At 41.0% G+C, this 21,579-nt stretch overlaps 1 protein-coding gene across 1 annotated transcript; it reads left to right on the plus strand.

Annotated features, from left to right (window-relative positions):
• The first annotated feature begins 19,044 nt into the window (after positions 1–19,044).
• On the plus strand, positions 19,045–20,963 carry LOC131235395 (cytochrome P450 94B3-like). The gene has a single exon (XM_058232569.1). The coding sequence runs from the start codon at positions 19,227–19,229 to the stop codon at positions 20,730–20,732; it is 1,506 nt and encodes a 501-aa protein (XP_058088552.1). The 5' UTR covers positions 19,045–19,226; the 3' UTR covers positions 20,733–20,963.
• Positions 20,964–21,579: the final 616 nt, after the last annotated feature.

The following is a 21,579-nucleotide window of genomic DNA, read 5'->3' on the forward strand; positions in this document are numbered from 1 at the left end:
TGGACCACACTACGGATTACTCTTGCATTTAATGCAACTAAGCTTATTATTTGATGTGGTCCACTTGAGCGCTGTATCTGTCTCATTTTTTTCGTACCTGCATTTTGTTGAATGGTAATAATCCTGTGAACGGTCTGGATGGTATATAAACACCAAGAACGGATTGGCTACTCCCCCTGCCACCAGCCCCTTGGCTGATGGTTGGTGCTCTGTGGCCCCCACCATGATGTATGTGTTTCATCCATTCCGTTCATCCATTTTTACAGATCATTTTAGGCTTGATCCAAAAACATGAGAGGAATATAAATCTTAGGTGGACCACATGACACAGGAAAACAATAGTGATTGGATATCCACCATTAAAACCCTCCTAAGGCCCACTGTACTGTTTATTTGACATCTATTAGGTCATACATACCCAGATGAAGGGAAAAAACAAAGATCAGCTTAATCCAAAAGTTTTATGGCCTCAAACTTTTTTTAATAGTCAACGTTCATTCAACACTGTCTGTAATGTGGTCCACTTGAGATTGGTATTTGTCTCATTTTTAATCTCATACCATAAAATGCTCTATAAAAATATATGGACGGCATGGATGAAACACATACATCATGGTGGGGACCACATAGAACCAATCACCAGCCATTGGCTGGTGGCAGGGGGAGTAGCCAATCCGCATGGTCAGCTCTAGGAAGATATTTGTACCTACATTTGGTTGAATGTTAATAACCTTATGAACGGTTTGGATGGTATATAAACACCATGGTTGGCTTTAGGAAGGTTTCAATGGTGGACGATTCCGTTTTAACTGTTTTGCGTGGTATGACCCACATGAGTGTTGTATCTAATTGAATTTTTTATTTCTGTTCTATTCTCGTCTTGCGAAACTGATGGACGGATTGGATTTGTCACATGCATCTCTGTGGGCTCGACATGGCTTCCCACCACAGGAATTCCCTGCAACCCGGGGAACACGCAAGTCGCGTCCATTCCTTTTTTTCTCAGTTGAATGTGGACCGTTGGCAGGCTAAAAAATAAAAAAAGAGATTCAGAGGATCTTCCACTCAAGTTCTGGGAATGGACTGTAGACCGTGGGGCCCATCAAAACAATGATCGGATCATGCGGCCTACCTGTACAGTTTGAAAACGTGAGTATACTGTGTATATCCTTTGTCCCAGCACCGTACAATACACGCGCTCACGTGTGGGAATGAAAACGCATATGTATAATATCAGACCTTATCACAAGGAAATCGCAGTAATGTAGATGCAATATCTGTAAATCCAACCCAATTCTATTATCAGGTGGACCACAAATTCACGAAACAAATGAACGGTTGAGTGAAATTTTACAAATGGTTCAGATTGTATTCACATCTTTGACCCACCTGATGATCATATTTACCTATGCATAGAATCTACACAGTGAGGATATCAAGACTAGTGGGTCCGATCTAACACACGTGTGGTTGGTTCCCACGTATGAGGTCAGTGTACTTTCAAGGTGCGCCCGTGAATAACTGTTGTGATGTGTGAACGGACGTTGGGGTGTACTAACAAGCTAACCAAACAAAAAATTAAAATTAAAAAATTAAAAAAAAAATGTTGTGAGTTAAGTACTACGGCTATGGATCCGACGACACCGATGCCATGCGCTGTTTGTCGTTTTGTAGTTTTGGAAATAAAAGAATAGATATGGTTGGATTCTCGTCATGGCTTTTTTTCTTTTTTTAGTCTTGATCAGAAATGTGGGGCCGTTGGTGGGCCTTGATCATTCAGTATGGTGGGCCATGTCATGAGAATGACTTTGATTTTCTTTTCGTGCAGTCATATCAAGATGTTTTAGCACGAAGCTTTCGCTAAGCCACGCGCGTGTGCAAGCGAACCTAACTACACGCCATCTCACGTGCCTCTGCGTATTAGATTTAACCGTGCATTAGATGGAAGCAACATGCAGATGCCCTTGGATGGAAGTTGGGCCTATCTACTGATCGGTTGAGATAGAAATAAATGGACGGCTAAGAAAGCTTAACCATAATTTTCTAAGCCATCATTTTGTTCCTAGCACTGGCCTGTTTCGTGCGTGGATTTTTTTGGGCACGGGCATCTGGATCTTCACAGTCGGATCCACGCGATGGATGGATTGGATCTCATATGTGTGCTGTGCTGGCACGTGCGGTGTTAACGCGTGTAGGATTTGGAAACTGCTTTTCTCCTGTCGTTTGGTGCATAAAGACCTAGCGTGAGGTATCAGAGCCCATCTACACATGTCACCTATTCAGACAGTTGATTCAATGGAATATATGGTGGACGGTGGATTTGCTAAAGCTCTCCTGGTATAAAAGTTTTCTAACCCTTCAATAGGAAGCTTTAAAATAGACGGTTCAGAGAAAAAGTAAAAGCGCAACGGCATGGATGCAAAAGATATTTAGATATGGAAGAAGTTTGGGTCGTATGCCATTTGTGGTGAATCTAACGGACGTGGATTGCGTAGAGAACCAAACGCCACCTAGCTAGGGGTGTAAGGAATCCATGGGGCCTACCGTGATGTATGTGTTTTATCCATGCCGTCCATCTGTTTTTCTAGATTATTTTATGGCGTATTCTAAAAATTGTAGCATATGCAAAGATCAAGTGGACCACAACAGAGGAAACATTGGAGATTGAACACCAACCGTTGAAAATTTCTTGGGGACCACAGAATTTTGGATCAAGTTGATATCGGCGTTTAACCTTCATCCAGGTCTGTGTGACCTTATGAACATGTTGGATGACAAATAAATATCACAGTGGACCCTAGAAAGGTTTCAACGTGGACGTCATTATCCCCACTTTTCCAGTGGTGTGGTCCACTTGAGATTTGGATATGCTTCAAGCTTGGGTTCATGCCCTAAAAAGAGCTGTAAAAACGGATGGACGGTGTGGATAAAATACATGCTTCAAGGTGGGCCCCACAAAGTCCTTAAACCATGCAGCTAGGGGTGTTCGATTCAGCACGCAATCCGAGTCATGAATTTGTGTGATTTTTGGGCCCATATCCAACCAAGGGATGACACGTCGGATGGTCAGGGTGGATGTCATAAAAATTTCATGGTGGGGCCCCAAATGATCCAATAACAATATCTTCACATCATTGGATGAAAACCATGCTCCCATATCTTACTACCAATCAGTTCCTCTTCTCTCTCCACGTGCATTTGCACGTGCCAGATCTACTAATTTTCAATGGCTATGAGATATTGATCCACATGATCACTGAAAACAAATCAAACCCAAATCAGAATCGTCTAATCATGGAATGAGTCAGTTTTGAACAGAAACTTCAGTTCGGTGGATTGAATAATCAGATTCTTTTCAAACTCATTTTGTTTTTAATAATCTTGTGTGGCTCTTGATTGGAGTTGGTGGGTTCTCAATGATTTTGTAAATTCGGTTGATTCTCTAACTTTTTCTTAAATGAGGACTTCAATCGATACTCTGGCAGTGTGTGGTGGTCCACGCTCATGCGCATTGCGCACTCATCAATTGTACACGTGGGATGCACCTATCTCCGATTAAATGATTAAAAAACAGTGTTTAATTATTGGACATTTGTTAGTTAAATTTGGACCATTGACTTTTTAAATTTTCAATGTCCATTAGATGCTCACATTGGGACATTAGTTTAGTGTGATTTTTTGCTTCACAGCCTACTAAAGTTGGGCCCATGATTTGAACGGTTTACTTCAAGTGTAACATATATGCTAGTTGTACAATTTTCTAAAGGCTTCACTGCTGGAATTGTGGGGCCATGTATAACATAATTTTCATTTGGCAATGCAATGAGTGATTTGGATTGATCAGGTGACCATCAGGGTGGGACCCAGGTTTTATGGGCATGAAGTACTTTATACAACTCCGGAAAAAGTGTGTATTAGATAATGACTTCACTCCAAGGACAGGAGGGATTGACCAGTCGTATGCTAGTGGAAGAGTCCTACGATGGGTGGGTTCTTCACACAGCCACTTCGCCTATATATAGTGCATTCGGTCCCTACCTCTATATAGTTGATACAGACATTCTCTGACCATAAGAGAAAGAACAGATGTAACTGTAGAGGAGGCTGAAGACCGACGTGCAACCCTTAATAGCTAGTATGATGACTGATCAAGGTACACATTCTAAAATCAAATTCCCTTGGTTGATTCTAGTGTAGATTGTAAATTTGTTGTGAAGAGGGTTGAAAGTCGGGCGGGTTGGTGCTCAACCATAGCCCAACTCAAGAATCTTATACCTCAACCCTAACTCAACCCAAGCAAACTCAGTCGGGTTGGTCGGGTGGAAACATGCTAATATTTTCATTATTACATTAGTATATTATATTTCAATACATGTCTTATTTTTTGCATTTATAATTTTATTAATAACATATGTAATTATTTATCGTAAAGAACTTCATTTTTTCTAAACAGACAAACTAAAATATAGGGCAACTACTCCTTTAAAAGTTGTGTTATGTAGCACAGAATCTGTTTGGGATAGAGAAATCCGACGTATCTTGTTAGCTTGTGTAATGTCCTGGATTTTAGGGGCCGAGTCGATACTTGACTCCTGATATCCCGGGTGCCACTTATGCTTTGTGAAAGCGGAGTTTTATAGTTCGTTTCAGCTAACATTTGAGCAATTCATGGAATTAAATTAGATTATGCGAAGTACTCTATAATAAACGTAAATTTTAACACAAATAAATTGACTAACAAGTAAAATATCTTTATATAGAGTATGAGACTACAACTGAACAATATATACAGTTTCAAAATTGTAAAATATATCAACTCAAAAATTCCATTGACGTCCTGAAAGTGTCCTACATCGGCCCATCCAACTATTGGAAGTATGAGGAATCCTCCGAGTCTGTACGAGCCTCCCCTAATGCATTGAATTCCTAGTACCTGCATATATGAAAGTGTTTGGTTGGTGTTTTAAAACACCGTTCCAAAGTAAGAGTGAGTGATCAACTCAGTGTGTTCCATTAGCAATAAGTTACACAAGTTATCAATTTTATAGGTGTAATTATTGAAAAGCATCAAACAGAAAGTTTCTAGCTACTCTTGTTAATGCGTATGCATGTTATTATGATATGATGCATGCCATCATCATCCAGCACTCCCTCGAGTGACACCATCTAACGATCGCATATGCCCAACACTGCCTCAGTGCGACCTCGACTGCCGAGTCGTCAATCTAATTAATGCGATGTGATGTAAATATGTTAGCCAAGTATTTAGTTACACTTATTCATCCAGCAGTTTGGGGAAACACCTATCGAAATCATTGCCCTATCCCAATCGCGAGGCCCGGACGACCGCAATCATTAATCCGTTTGGGTTTATCACTCTCAGAAAACACATACGAAAGGTGGCTTTGTAAAGTAGGCTTACTCGCGGTTACTATGGGGAGGCTCATCACCCCAGCGTAGGTCGATAACTCAAGCATAGTGTCTCATTCCACCATGCCTGACTCACAAGGTAAGTTTATACCCTGGATTGCTCGCGGTCACTACGGTGATGCTTGTCACCCCAGCATAGGCCGACAGCTCGAGTATAGTATCTCATTCAACCATGCCCGGCTCCCAAGACTTGTGGATCGCATCATAATTGTTACCGGTGGGCGTTATATGGGCGTAGGGTGTCTCAGGTTCAAACAGGCACGATCATCCTACGTAGTCCAATTACTGCTGACTATCTGTGTTCGACCTAAATTGGTCAGATTGGTTGTTGGGCGGCCCAACCGATAGGGTTGCCCGTACGGATCTCGTAAATTTGCTGGCCAACCCAGAAAATGATTTAATCATTTAGCATTATACATGAGATCATAAACTACTCTTAGTCACAAAAAAGTCAGGCATGCATATCAATAAACATAAGCATTCAACCCAACCAAAACATATTAAAGACATGTACGCACATTACCCCCAAATCGTCATAAATTTGGGGATACATCAAAATCAATTTCATATAACAAATATTGAAGTAAAGAATGGTAACAATTCAATATCTTGGCCTAATCTAGCATGGAAGCAAACATTGGCTATTCTAAACATGGTTAGGCAAATTTAAAGAAAAGTAACTACTAACGAATTTCTTACTAATCAACACGCATAACAACTTCACACGCACAATCATTAATTTCAGCCTAGGTTCGATAATCGGTCACCTAAGGATAATGGTCCGCACTTAGGAAATGTCTAAGGGTTCGGGATGCCGCTCCTGCGGTTCCGATCCGGCGGGTTGGTGTATCGGAGCCCTGCGCCGATAGAGTTTGCATGTTAGAGCATATGTAAGTGGCTTAGGACACCTAAAATTTAAAAAGGGGGGCTGGACTAATTACCTTCCAATTGCTAGTGGGTCGCTTCTACGGTAGCAGAGTCGTGAGCTCCGACATGGCCTGTGGTAGGAAAGGGGAATTCCCCAAATTTCAGCTCTTTGGAGCTCTCTCTACTCTCTCTTCTCTCTCCTCCTTGTAGCAAAATTCATATAGGAGTAAGGGAGTGTGATTTGGGGATTATATAATCTGAGATTTTTGTCCAAATGGACCTAGAAACTCATATTCTAACATGCATAACCCCTAGTGGGTTGATTTTTGGTCCTTGGGGCCATTCCAGTGGCCCCCTTGACCCATCTATGTCATGGGGCAGGTGCCCCATTCTCAAATGAGTGGTTGGTTCGAATTTGGTGACAAAGGGAAGCTCGATTAGCTGCGGGGGCTTGATTTGTGATCAAAATGATCGATCGAGCCCACAGTTATACGGATATGAGCAGGGAAATATCCTTGACTCATGGCCCTAGTTTGGTTGTGATCTAACGGTCAGATAGCTACAACTTTACGAAAGAACGGAAAGGCTATTTCACTTAAGTTTTCAGATTTCATCCTAGGGGATTCGTGCTTTTTAAGTACTTGGCTTCTGGCCCAAGTTGAATAGTTCTGGACACTATCTTGGTTTACCACCCGCGATAGACATTAAGCCTAGTGAGACAGACATTATTCTATAATTTTGGAACTAGTGGGCCAGTAACGAGCGGTTTGGAGCTTGTTCGGATAATCAAGACATTTCTTGAATGAATTGGGTAGGGGGATTTCTTGGACACAGTTGTTAAGGTCTAGATTAACTAAGTTCATAGTGTGGCCTATTCGAAATTAACAAAAATGGTGATTTAGTCATAATCAGTCTAAACCGTTGGTTCTTAGGCTCAATGAGTAAATAGGTTGACTTGGTGCATTAGTTAAGATCCAGCCCATGGTCGGCTCAACTTTGGTTAGATCTTTAATTTAGTTACGGTTGTCTTTATTAGTCAGTGATAGGTCAGTTTGATTTGGGCCCTAGATAAACAATTCACGAGGCTAGACTTAAGGTTTAAGTGATCAGGCGGATTTGTTGGTTTCATACAGTTGGTTAATCGAATTTGTGCGGTTATTTATCAATACTAACCACCTATAGGCTCACTTCGAGCATCAAGGGTTAGTTAGTGATGATGTGAGCTATTTTTTTTAAAGGTTTTTTGGCAATCCAAAATAGCGAAAATTCAGGATGTTATAGCTTGAGTTATTGAAAATTACGTGGACCAATGAGACCCAATGGCACTGGAATTTCTTGTGTCTTCAACATAGACTATCCACACTCAATTATAATTTATAAATAACTTATATATCGATCGCGTTCGGGTTCGAGTAACCCGAGACCTCAACCCGATCCCGACCTAAGTTTAATTGGGTTGGTGTTTGTATAGCCTAAGGCTAGGACCGAACCTAATACATCCTGCTCAAGCCCAACCCAATGTCGGGTTGGTCATGGGTTGGTCAGGTTGAACCTGCCCCTAATTTCAGCCTTAGCCGTGACTATTCAACATGTGGTATCAGAGTGAGGGACTATGCATTGATCTCTGGGATCATTTTGAATTTCAAATGGTCGAATTCTGATGTCATATGAATGATGCAGTCCTAGAATGAGATTCATAACTTACTACATAGATTCAAACTGAAGTCTTGCACCTATCGTCGAAATCTGACTAGTGTGATGTCTGGAATCGGATGATAAAACCCCAATCTTGTAAGGCCCCAAGCATCCATTACCACAAGACCCCGTACATCTCCACCCACACCCCTATTTATTAGCGTCGACGGTCATGGTTTCCGGAACCAGATCTTCAATCATCAATGCTTTTCAATAGTAGCAACACATGTGATTAGGGGCCAACATCCATGAATTCTAGCGTGCCCCTTCTAGATTAACCAAAAAAAAAAACTCACACCATTACTGTTCAGTTTCAAGGCCATGTCTAGCAGCAAATTGTTGTTCGCAACATTGAGGCACAGCGATCTCGAATCTTTGTCATTGCCGTTGAGGACAACTGTAGCCATGGATGGTGTAATGCCCCGGATTTCAGGGGCCATGTAAATGCTCGACTCTCGAATTCCTGGGTGTTACTTATGCCTCACGGAAAAAATGATTTGGGTTTGTTTGCTTGGTGTATGAGCACTCGAGAAATTAAATGGATCATGCAATGTACACTGAAGTGAACATAACTTAAATTTAAGGTACGACTAACAAAATAATGTGTATACATTCTGTGTACGAGACCGCGTCCCAGCGAAATACATACAGTCCAAAAAAATAGAAAGTATCCCTTCCTTAAGGCACCATCATTGGCCCTAGGGTAGCCTATAGCGACCTACCCAGTAGCTAGAAATATGAGAACTCCTCCTTTGAGTCTATGGACGCCTCATCCAGCGTGTTAGACTCTATGATACTTGCATCTAAGATAGGGTCTGGTTAGTGTTTTAAAACACCGTCCTAGAGTGAGAGTGAATGATCAACTCAGTGGTTCCATTAACATCAAGTTACACAAGCTATCAAATCCACATGCACAATTAATGAAAAACAATTTAAACGTACAGTCCCTAGATACTTTTGTTAATGTATATATATGGTATTATGATATGATGCATGCCCTCGCCATTCAAGACTCCCTCAAGCGACTCCATTTATACGTTCGCATATGACCAACAGTCTCTCAATGCAATCTCGACTGTCGAGAACTAATGCAATGTGGTAGTGATCATGTTAGCCGAGTGTTTAGTTATGTCCATTCGTTTAACAAGATTGGAAAAACTGAGATACTCCCACGAAATCAATGCCCTAATCCGATCGTGAGGCGCAGGGTGGCCATAGCGGCCACGTGCCTGCGATCCTTGATTTGTCTGGGTTCGTCACTCCCAGCTGAACTCATACAAAAGATGGGTTTATAAAATGGGTTGCTCGCGGTCACTAAGGAGAGGCTCGTCACCCCAGCGTAGGTCGACAGCTCGATCATAGTACCCCATACCACCATGCCCGGCTCACGAGACTTGTGGATTGTATCATAAGCAGTTATAAGTGAATGTTCCAAGGGTGTGGGGTGTCTTAGGTTCAACCAAGCGTGATCATACATGGTGAACACACATAGTTGGTCAACTAGTGGACTAATTTGGCTAACTCGGGCAAATTACGGTACAACCGACACTTGATGCAAGTATCCCGTGTAATCCAACTATTATCGGTTGTCTGTCTTCGGCCTAAATCGATTGGATTGGCCCATGACAGTCGATCCAGTAGGGCTGTACTTGTGAATTTTTTTAATTTACTAGCCAACCCAATTAACAATAGACTAAAATTCTATAGCATGCCACAACCAATTTTATTCAAGAATAGGTAACCAAACTCATCCGTAATTTGGGATATTCTGTCTGATATGAGCAAACAATTAGGCATGCAGTGCATTATTCAATCATTGCACAATTTACAATAGCCAGATAATTACGCACATGTATCAAGGGGAAAATGTGGAGCATATGGGCATGGAAATTTCAGTAAAAAATTATTTTATTCTAGCATGCAATCAATGATCAACTATTCTAGGCAAAATTCACAACTCATGAAGGATATTACACCGAAGAATTACTCATTGTTTTGCATGCAATTCCAAATTTCACTACATAATCATTAATTACTATATAGGTTCGATAATTGCAACATAAAGGTAATGGTCCGCACCTAGAAAAAATTTGACAATTCTCTTGTGCTACACCTAGGATACCGTCCAAGCAATTGGTGGATTGACACCATGCGTCGAATAGGTTAGCTCGTAAGGGCGCATGCGACAGCCCGCAAAGCTCAAATTTCAAAGGGGGCCAAGGGATTACCTTGCTATCGCCAGTGGGCCACTCTCTATGGTGGGACATGGTTATAGGGTCCGTTGTGGGCAGCAGTAAGGGGGATTTCCCAAAATCAGCTCCCCTAAGGAACTCCTTCCACTTCTCCCACTCCCTCTCTCCCTTGCAGTTGAAAATTCGTATGGGAGTGAGGGAGTGAATTTATAGGCCTTATATAGCCCAGATTTTATACTCAAATGGCCATGGGGGCCATTTTTCTAGCATACATGCCCTTAGTGGGCCAAAATTTGGTCCACAGGGCTCCTTTAGGGCCATTGGCTCATCCATGACATGGGGCAGGTACCCCATCATAGGATGAGCAATCAGCCCAATTTTGGTAGAGATCGAATGCCTTGATCGACCATGGGGACCCTACTTGCGATTGACGGCTATCAGTGTTTGATTAGGGCCATAGTTATACGGATATGAGCAGAAAAATATCTTTAACTCATACCTCGAGTTTGGTCGCGATCTAACGGTCGGAAAGCCACAACTTCGCGAAAGAGTGAGGGGTTCATTTCACTTAAGTTTCGGGTTTCAGCCTTGGGTACTTGTGCATTTTAAGTACTCAACCTCTAGCTCAAGTTGCATAGTTTCAGGTACTATCTTGATTCGCCACTGGCGATGGACGTCAAGCCCAATAAGATGGACATTATTCTATAGTTTTGGAACTAGTGGCCCACTAACTAGCGCTCTAGAGCTTGTTTGGATAATCAAGTCATTTTAAGAATGAATTAAGTATTAAGATTTCTTGTGTGCAATGATTAGGTTTGGATTAACTATGTTCATAATGTGGCTTATTCACAATTAGTGAAAATGGCGATTCAGTCATGATCACTCTACACTATTGGTTCTTAAGCTAAATGAGTAACTAGGTTGATTTGATTTATTAATTAAGATCCGACCCATAGTTGTCTCGACTTTAGGCATGTCTTTAATTTAGTTGTGGTCGTCTTGATTATTCAGTGATAGGTCGGCTATATTTGGGTCCTATGTGAACAAATCATGAGGTTAAACTCGATGCATAAGTGATTAAGCGGATTTGTTGGCTTCCTATGATTGATTAATCAAATTCATGCCGTTCTTTATTGGTATCACCTACGTATAGGCTCACCTCGAGCATCAAGGGTCAGTAAGTGACGACATAGGCTAGTTTTACAAAAAAAATTTAAAGGATTTTTGGCAATCCAAAATAGCAAAAATTTTGGATGTTATAGATGCTGACTCGAGCTTATGATTTCGAACCCCTACAAATCCAACCACTATTTTAGGTTGTCTGCCTTTACCGCTGCTGATCGAAGGTGCGCACCACCACGGGGCCTTGAATGGGTGCTTTCCATAGTGGGTTGTGGTGCAACGTCAGATGGCTGAGATTAGAGTCGATGGTGGGGGAGGGCAATGTGCTGTTATGGTTTTTGGGTGCTAATATGGCGTGGTTGTTAGTGCTAAGGAAGAAAGCAGATAGAGGGAGAAGGGGATGACGGTTAGGGTTTTCATCCAACCTACCATAGAGATGTGTATCTGGTGATTTAGGGTCGATCTTTGCCCTGATTTGGGGATTTGTTTTGTCAAATGGGTTTGGGGTTGGCTTTGCCCTATAACACAAATATAATATCAAGAGGTTTGAAAGTCAAGCGGGGCATTAGGGTGATGTGGATGGCTGGCTTGGTCATGCTAGGTTAGTTCCGGTCTGCATTGCTAGATCACCCATTTGCAGTCATACTGATGGTCTACTAGAGCCCATGAGTTATGTAGCTGGCCTGCCCATTCCTTGTAGGGCCCAATTCTTTTGGGATCTGATTTGGTTATTGGGCCCCATTTCAGTTTTCCAGACCCAATGTTTGGGCCCAAATTTAGCTAGTTTTTAGGCCAGTTTTAAGGCTAGCTAGTTTTGGGATGATCTTGGTTTATTTTTAGCATGTTTTCGAGCTATTTAAGGATTGGACTATAATCATATTTGAGCCCATTTTAATACCTCATTGAGGTTTGGTTGTAGGCCAATTTAGGCCTAATTTCAAGCACCTAATTAAAGAGTATTTAAAGAACCAATTTTTCATCATTGAATCCTTAATTAACCACTTAAATTGCAGGTTGAAATGTAAAGTTTAAATTATTTCTTGATTAATTGAGTGGATGGGTTATAAAGTTTATTTTGGATTATCAGCATGGTCACTTAGGCCTAATTTCATTAATCCTAGTTTAAGAATATTGGACAACATTTACAGGTGTTAGGCTCATCCAGTTTATTAGTGTCCATGTATTGCTAGTGGCTAGATAAACTACAGACAATGACCCATATGGCTTAATTCACACATCTCCTTGTTTATGAGGTATTGAGAATATCCATTAGGGGTGATTGAATATGGTGGGGCCTTAGTTTCAAGGACTTATTGGATACTCTTGGTTGCGTGTTCCATTAAAGTGGTCGTGACTACATATACCCATTGGGTCTTAGATTTAAGGGCATAGTGCAAGCGCCGTGTATTAAGGACCAATGTGGTGACGATTATCTTTAAACAAGCGGTGTTCGACCCAAAGGAGTTCACCATCTGGCTGGAGTCAAACGGCGTGGGGCAGATTATGTTAATAGCATGGGATCGGATGGTCCATCTTGCCACAAAGATGTTGGATTGTTTGGGCCTATGTTGTTGATATTCAACCACCCTCATGTTGGGAAGACCTCTTCCATGTTGCGATTTCGGCCTAAAGGAAGTGGTCGTAATGATGCACTAGGTTTCACACCATAATTTGATGAATAGGCTCGACATCTTGGATAATCTAGTCGACTGCCCCATTGATTAAATAAACTGTTTTGGCTTTGGCGGCTCAAAGAATTTGACAAGTTTTTCATTTAGATATCAAGCCAACCTTTCTTAATGGTGAACTTGAGGATGAAGTGTATGTTGAGCAACCCCAAAGTTTTAAGGTAAAATGGATGGAGTACAAGGTGTACAAATTGAAGAAGACACTTTATGAGTTAAAATAAGCACTAAGAGAATGGTATAGCAAAATTGACAAATATTATGCAGAAAATGATTTTCATAAAAGTGCTAGTGAACATATTCTTTATACGAAAACTCATGCAAATTTTGATATCTTAATTGTCTTTATATTTGGATGACATGATATACACTAGGAGTTCATTTAAAATGATGAAAGAATTTAAGTGTAGTATGATACATAATTTTAAAATGTCAGATTTGGAGTTTTGCATTACATGGCATTCGACTCATTCAAAATCAAAATGATATTTTCATATGTCAGAATAAATATGCTTTGGATTTATTGAAAAAAATTTGGCATGTCAGATTGTGCCTCTACAAAGACACCCATGAATGTGAATGAGAAGTTTACTTTGGTTGATAGTGTTGAGAAGACTAATGAGAAGCACTTTAGAAGTAGTATTGGAAGACTAATTTATCTCACCCATATAAGGCCAGATATTATATTTGTTGTGGGCATCTTCTCCATGTTTATGCACAGTCCAAGTAAGCATCATCATGTGGCGGCAAAGAGAATTATGAGATACATCTGTGGCACTATCAATTTTGGCATCCAATATACAAAAGTCACTACCTTTAAACTAATTTCATTTTTGATAGTGATTGGGCAAGTTGTATTGATGACAGGAAAAACACCACAAGCTATGTCTTCAGTTTTAGTTCAGGAGTCATATCATGGGCATCAAAGAAACAACTCACTAAAACACTTTCAAGCACTGAAGCTGAGTATATTGCAGCTACAATGTTAGCATGTCAAGCAATTTGGATTTAAAGGATTTAATGTGATTTGAAAGAGAAGCAAAATGATGCAATATGGATGTTTTGAGACAACAAGTCTACTATTGCAATTACTAAAAATCTAGTATATCCAAGGAGAACCAAACACATTGAAATATGTCATCACTTTATCCGAAAGGTCATGGCTAGAGAAGAAGTGGAGTTGAAGTAATGCAACACCAAAGATCAAGTGGTAGATATTCTCACAAAAGCTTTATCAGAAGAAAAATTCAAGAAGTTTTGCTACATGAGGAGAACACAACGGTAAGTTTGAATTAAAAGTGCGTGTTAGGTGTTAATTCAAACCAGGTAAAGTCTGTTGGTATAGTATGTACGCGTCTAGCTGATAATGGGAAGTGGTTTGAAAGAGTCCGCAAACAATTTCTATTCTACAGGAGAGTTCCTATTTCGTAGGTTTATTACGATAAGACAGTTCACCAGCTGGAAGAGCTGTGGGTCTATATAAATATTGTTCTATTCCATGCAAATGTGTGAGTGAATAACAATTTTAGCTGAAATTTACCTTTTTTTTTTTATATTGTTTCTTTCACTGTATTTTCTACGTTCCGATGGGCCTCGTGATCCCGAAAAATCGTCCCACGCTTCATTTTCAAAAATGGAGAAGAGCTTGGTTTTTTCTTCTACACATAAACTCATCTGTACAGACGTGCCGCACACTACACTTTGTAGAACCATTCATGTATGTACGTGTCTCATTCATGCCACACATGTTTTTACAATTTATTTTAGGGCATGGTCCTAAAATTCAATCATATTCAAAAGGTCTATGGCCCATACCAAGGTTTTTCAACGATAGCATGAGATTTACACTTTTCTAGTGGGTTGGTCCACTTGATCTTTACATACGCTCCAGCTTGGGGTCCTGCATTAAAATGAGCTCGTAAGACGGATGAGTGGTGTGGATGAAATACTCCAATAATAATGGGCCCCACAAACTCACACGGAATCCTCAAAGCTTTCTACAGTGAGCTTGACCTACAAAAAGTTTTTACAAGAAGCTTAACGTCCAAAAACTATGCAATGCATTTTTTTTTTTTTTAAATTGTAACATAAGCATTACTGATTTTTCTCATGTTTCCGTTACATGAGATTCTTTTGATTTGGACGGCCAAAAGGTGGTGGTTCCGCCGTCAATCGAACGGGACCACCGGATTGGAGGTCTAGAATTTCCAGTGGTCCATATGATGGAGACACGTACCTGCCCTTTTCCAGAACTTCCAATGTGAAATTCTTGAAATATATCATTTAAAGATAATTCGCAGACGAGCGACTCCCGTTTATGCAAGTGGGAGAACCAATTTTTATGTGGGGCAGCTTAACAACCGTTTGATTCCGAGTGGACAGTCCAACTGGTTCCAAGTGGTGGGTCCATACATCCAACATGATCAGAACGTTGTTGGATCATCCCCCAGCAATTATACACGTGGGATCTGTATAGACGGTAGAGATGATACGGTAGATCTTGGAGCACCACAATATGGTAGAGCGGGGATGCTGATTCCTTGCGAAAGGCTTTGCAGGAACTACCTGCGACAGGGAAGCTAGGTGGGGCCCACCGTGATGTTTGTGTGAAATCCTCCCCTTCCATTCCTTTTTACAGATCATGTTACGATCTGGGCCCGAAACTGACCAAAATCCAAAACTCAATTGGCCCGTATGAAAGAGGATTGATCCTCAACTGTTGAAACATGTGTAGGGCCACAGAAGTTTTGAATCAGGATAATTTTTGTGTTTTCAGTTCATATTAGTAGGAATGACTTTATGAACGGTATGGATGCTATATCAAAATCATGATGGACCTCAGGTAGGATTCAACGGTGGGAATTTACCTACACATTTTTCCTGACGTACGGCCTACTTGAGTATTAGATTTGGATAATTTTTAGGCTCATATCCTAACATGGTCTTCCAAAACTGATGAACGTTGTGAATTTCATAAAAACATCACAGTGGGCTCCCCCTACCCCAGGGGCATAGACTAAAGTTTGAATTTATTTATTTATTTTTTTTAAATGACGTTAGAATTTAATATTTTGAAAACTTAATTAGTAATAAAGTAGGTAGCTGTGGTCTCAGGTTTTAGGAGAAGAATTTATTGGGAATGATGCTGTTATTTTGAAAAGAGATGATAAAGTTAGACTGTTATTATTAATTCTAGGATTTGTTTTTATTTTCAATTTCAAATTTGCAAACTAATTTTTAAATATTTCTATTTTCTATATATTTTAATAAATTTTATTTCAAAAATTTTTCTTCATAATTTTAATTTTGCTATAATATAGGAACTTTATGATTAAATTTTTTTAATTTTACTATGATATAAGGTCTTCATAATTAGCCGCCTTAGGCCACTGCCTCACCTGCCTGCCCCTTTGAGCCGCCCCCTGCACCTACGTGCAGGAGGTTCCGCAAAAAGCTTTGGCAGAGAGACCGCGTCCAGCGAGCGGGGTGATGGACGGAAACGGATTTGCTACTCCCCTGCCACCGGCCAATGGCCAGTACTCCGTGGCCCAAACATGATGTATGTGTTTCATCCACGCCGTTTATCTATTTTTTTAGATCATTTTATGATACTAAATTAAAAAATGAGGTATCTTCCAATCTCAAGTGGACCAAATTGCAGGAAACAGTGTTGAATGAACGTAGACCATTAAAAACTTTTTGAGGGCCATAAAAGTTTTGAATCAGGCTGATCTTTGTTTTTACCCTTCATCTGGGTCTTTATGACCTAATCAACAGATTGGATTTCAAATAAACAGTACAGTGGGCCTTTTGAGGATTTTAATGGTGGATATCCAATCAATATTGTTTTCCTCTGGTGTGGTCCACCTGAGATTTATATCCCTCTCATTTTTTTGTTCAAGCCCTAAAATGATATGTAAAAATGGATGAACGGAATGCATGAAATACATACCTCGTGGTGGGCCCACAGAGCACCGACCACCAGCCACTGGGATGGTGGCATGAGTAGCCAATCCATTTCCGGTTGAAACACATGCATCATGGTGGGGCCCATAGAGCACCGAACACCAGCCTATGGCTGGTGGGCTGGTGGCAGGGGGAGTAGCCAATCCGTTTCCAACAACATGAGTACTGGAACCCACGACTTCAGTTGAAATCGACAGGGTCTGCCACTGAGCCTTGAGTAGGGACCCAATACCATGAGCTTTGCTAAGGGATGACGCTCGCATAATAGAGCTCGAATAACCGCCACAAATTCGAGCATGCCATGTACCTGCAAGATCTAATCCATCCATCCATCCATCAGGTTAGTCTGATTTTTCTACGTTTTCTTAAAAATAAATCTAGTCCAATCAACATGCGAGCCCCAATATAGGAAACATGTGGATGGGTTAGAAAATTCCAGCCAAAGTTTTTTTAGCCTTAGATTTGTTTTACAAAATTTTGGCCCACTTGACCAGTGGATCAATCTGATTCTTGGGTTAGAGAATCAATGCACTGGTGCCGTCCCGATGGATGGATTGGATGTTAGACCTTTCATGCTATGCTGGCACATGTGCGGCATGTACATGATCTTTTTGCACACGCGTGTGGGCTTAGCAAAGCTCTTCTCAAATACCGTTTTCCAGCTTGGCTTATGCACCGGGGCCCACCATGAAATGTCCCAGTCAAGATTCAATACACCGATAAAGACTGGGGAACAAAAAGACAAATATGAATAGTTTAAACACGCTAGCCACAAGTTTCGGATAAGCGTGGTGAGTAAACCGTGGGACCTACTGTGATATATGTTTTTTTTATCTACTCCGGCCATCCAATTTTATGACCCAAAAATTGAAGCATATCCAGAGATCAAGTGCAACACACCACATGAAACAGTTGAAATTGAACTCTTACCATTAAAAACTTACTGTGCCACAAGTTTTGGATAAAAATGATAATTTTGTTTTCCCTTCATCCATGTCTTTGACTTTAATAAACAGGTTGGATGATGACAAGTAAACGTTACATTGGGTCTCAGGAAGGTTTCAATGGGTGGATATCATTATCCACACTGTTTTCTTTCCTGTGCAGTGGTACACTTGAGTTTTAGATATGCTTCAATTTTGAGTAGTTCTGCTGGGTATCGAGTCGAGTCAGACTGAGTTAGGGTTGACTCAACTTGATTCAATTTTGAAATAGGCCTAACCCGAGCTCGAACTGGTTTGGTACGAAGTGTCTGCCTTGGACTAATCTGAACTGAATCTCACCCAATTACAAGTATTAAGTTGGGTTGAGTTGGCACCAAATCGAGCCAGGTGCAGGAGGTATTCATGGGATGAAATCACCACTCAAAACTTAGATTCACTTGTCAAGATTGTAGCGTCTTCGCCAGCTACACAAAGTAGTTTTTTTTTTTTTTTTTCGAGTCAAGTTTAAGATCAAATTGAGTCAGTATTGAGTTGGATTTTAGTTCAAGTTAAATTGAATTATTAGGTGACTTGAACTCGACTCCGTTGGAGTTCGGATTGGACGAAGTTGACTCGATTTGGATTGACTCACCCACTCGGTTCGAATCGAGTCCTATGTAAATGAGTCGGATGAGCCGAGGACGACGTGGTTAATGACACTTACATCACGGTTGGCCCCACAGAATTTTCTCACGACACTACAGCTTGAGGAGTTACCCAATCGGCGTCCCTAACCACACATCAACTTCCTGTACCATCTCCTACCAATACTATGACTACTCGCGCGCGTAGCAAATTAAATGGCTCCTCTCCCCATAGATACCCACGTGGCATGTGTGGGAACATGAGATCCGGACCGTTCATCAGATAGGACCAAATTGATGTATGATGTGGATAAAAAATCAGGCCAGTTCGATCATCCATTGCGTGATCAACGTTTCTTTACCTTTGTACACTGAAAATTAACCATTGGTCAACTTTCTCTTTACCTGTGTTTTGCCCGTCTGATGGTCAAACTGCGCTGATCTATATATGATACATACACGGTGGGACACACTCCACATTAGAGCAAGCGATCAACGGCTATCATTCCATCTCTCCCCATCCATCTATCTATCTACCACCCAAGAACCATGTGGTCAGATTTCTCCTACTCATTTGAAAATTGTATGGATCATAGATCTCTTTCCACTATCTTGTTCTCCTACATCATATAAAACCTCACAACCATTTCCTACATTGCAATTTACAATCTCCCAAACACTCCCCTATAAAATCTCATTGCCATGGCCATCTCCCACCTTTCATTTGCATCAATTGCACTCCTTTTTCTATCTTTCTCAATCGTTCTTCTTCTACGTGGTATCAAACATCTAATCCGAATTCCTGATCATGGCCCACCAACATACCCCTTTCTTGGATGTTTGATCTCTTTCTACAAGAACAAACACCGGCTCTTGGATTGGTACACTCAGATGCTGGCCCACTCACCAACCCAAACCATCATAGTCCGTCGATTCGGCGCTCCACGGACGATCATCACCGCAAATCCAGACAATGTAGAGTACATTCTCAAAACCAAATTCGACAACTTCCCCAAAGGTGGGCCATTCATCGAAATCCTCAAAGACCTCCTCGGCCGAGGTATATTCAACGTTGATGGTGAGCTCTGGCACACCCAGCGCAAGTTAGTCAGCCACGAATTCACTACCCGGTCACTACGGGAATTCCTAGTGAAGATTCTCGAAGTTGAGGCAAACGAGAGACTATTACCGATTCTAGAATCTGCATGTGTGAAAGCTGAGCCGTTGGATTTGCAAGATTTGTTTAAGAGGTTCGCGTTCGATACTATATGTAATGTAGCATTGGGATTCGATCCAGGTTGCTTGAATCCTTCATTACCAGCATCAGATCTTGCAAATGCCTTTGATGTGGCGTCAGAGATAAGTGCAAAACGAGCCGCGGCACCGATTTTTGCCGTGTGGAAGGCTAAGCGAGCCATGCGTATGGGGTCTGAGAAACGGCTCAAGGAAGCGATTGAGATTGTGCATGGATTAGTGGTTGAGATTATCCATCGAAAGAAGCTCGAAAATGATAAAGAAGAAGAGAATAAAGATCTTCTTTCCAGATTGATAATGGGCGGTCACGATGAAGAGGTGATACGGGATATGGTTATAAGCTTTGTGATGGCAGGACGGGACACGACATCAGCGGCATTGACATGGTTCTTCTGGTTACTCGCGTGCCACCGAGAGATTGAAAATGAGGTGTTGAAGGAAGTGATGATTGCTTCGAAGGGCGATGAACGGTTGGATTACGGTTCACTTAAAGATATGCGGTTGCTGGATGCGTGCTTGTGTGAGACTATGCGTCTGTATCCGCCGGTACCATGGGATTCAAAGCATGCGGCTGACGTGGATATGCTTCCAGATGGGACCCACGTTAATAAGGGTGATCGGGTAACGTACTTTCCTTATGGGATGGGGAGGATGGAGAGTGTGTGGGGTAAGGATCGACTGGAATTCAGGCCACAACGATGGTTAGGATCAACGGTTAAGATTTCACCGTACAAGTTCCCGGTGTTTCAAGGTGGGCCGCGGGTTTGTCTGGGGAAGGAGATGGCTTTTATCCAAATGAAGTATGTCGCTGCATCGGTGATTAGACGGGTTGAGATTAGGCCGGTGGGCCATGATCTGCCGGTCTTCGTGCCACTTTTGACTGCTCATATGGACGGTGGATTTAAGGTCATGGTGGGAAAGAGGAGCTCTTTAATGTCGAATATCAATGGTTGATGACTGAGGGTGAGTTTGGTGCGGTAAATTTCGTGATATTTCATGATTTTTTTTTTTGCAACCAAACACATCCTTAGCTTATGATCCGAAAGTGATACTAAATTTGGATGGATAGGTTGCTTTAGTGGCCCACCTCATGATCAGTGGGAATCCTGTATCTAGTTGCTTGATTGATTCTGGTAGGAACCATTTTTTCCACTGTATGGATTAAATCCAAAGCGTTTAAATCAATAGATTGAGTTGGTAATATGAGTGTAAATCCTCGCGACGTAATTTAAGGGGGGCATTTGGCACCATAAAATTGTGGGGATTTCATATTCCATAATTGTTTGGCAATATAAAGCAAGTGGGGGTTTGAAATCTAGGATTATAGCTTGGATTACATCTAAAGTCCTTCCTAGAGTTGTGTCACCGGACAATTATTTTGGTGGGCATATGGTCAGCTAATGATATCCCAAAACAATTAGATTATCAATTGCATCACTATAATTATTTTAATATGATAATAAGCACGGTCCAAACATCGTCCATATAAATCAACGGTTAAAAATCATTGGTTACTCACTCGGACATGATCTTGCACTTGTGGCCCACTCGAGACTTGGAATTTAATTATTTTCAGGCAAAGTATATACTCCAGTAGACTATTACAAACATTGTATCAAACAGTACATACCTCACTTATTAGAGATACTAAAGTTGATTTAATAATTAAATTCAAACCCCTATAAACATACCATTTACTTTTGGATTAAAGTCCGATTTATATTCCAATGTGTGAAATATAATAGGAGGATTTCAAATCCAGGGTAACCCAAATCCACGCTCCCAAATAGTCAGGTTTAAA

This window comes from Magnolia sinica, chromosome 19, assembly GCF_029962835.1.
Source record: "Magnolia sinica isolate HGM2019 chromosome 19, MsV1, whole genome shotgun sequence".
In the NCBI taxonomy this organism is placed as follows: Eukaryota; Viridiplantae; Streptophyta; class Magnoliopsida; order Magnoliales; family Magnoliaceae; genus Magnolia; species Magnolia sinica.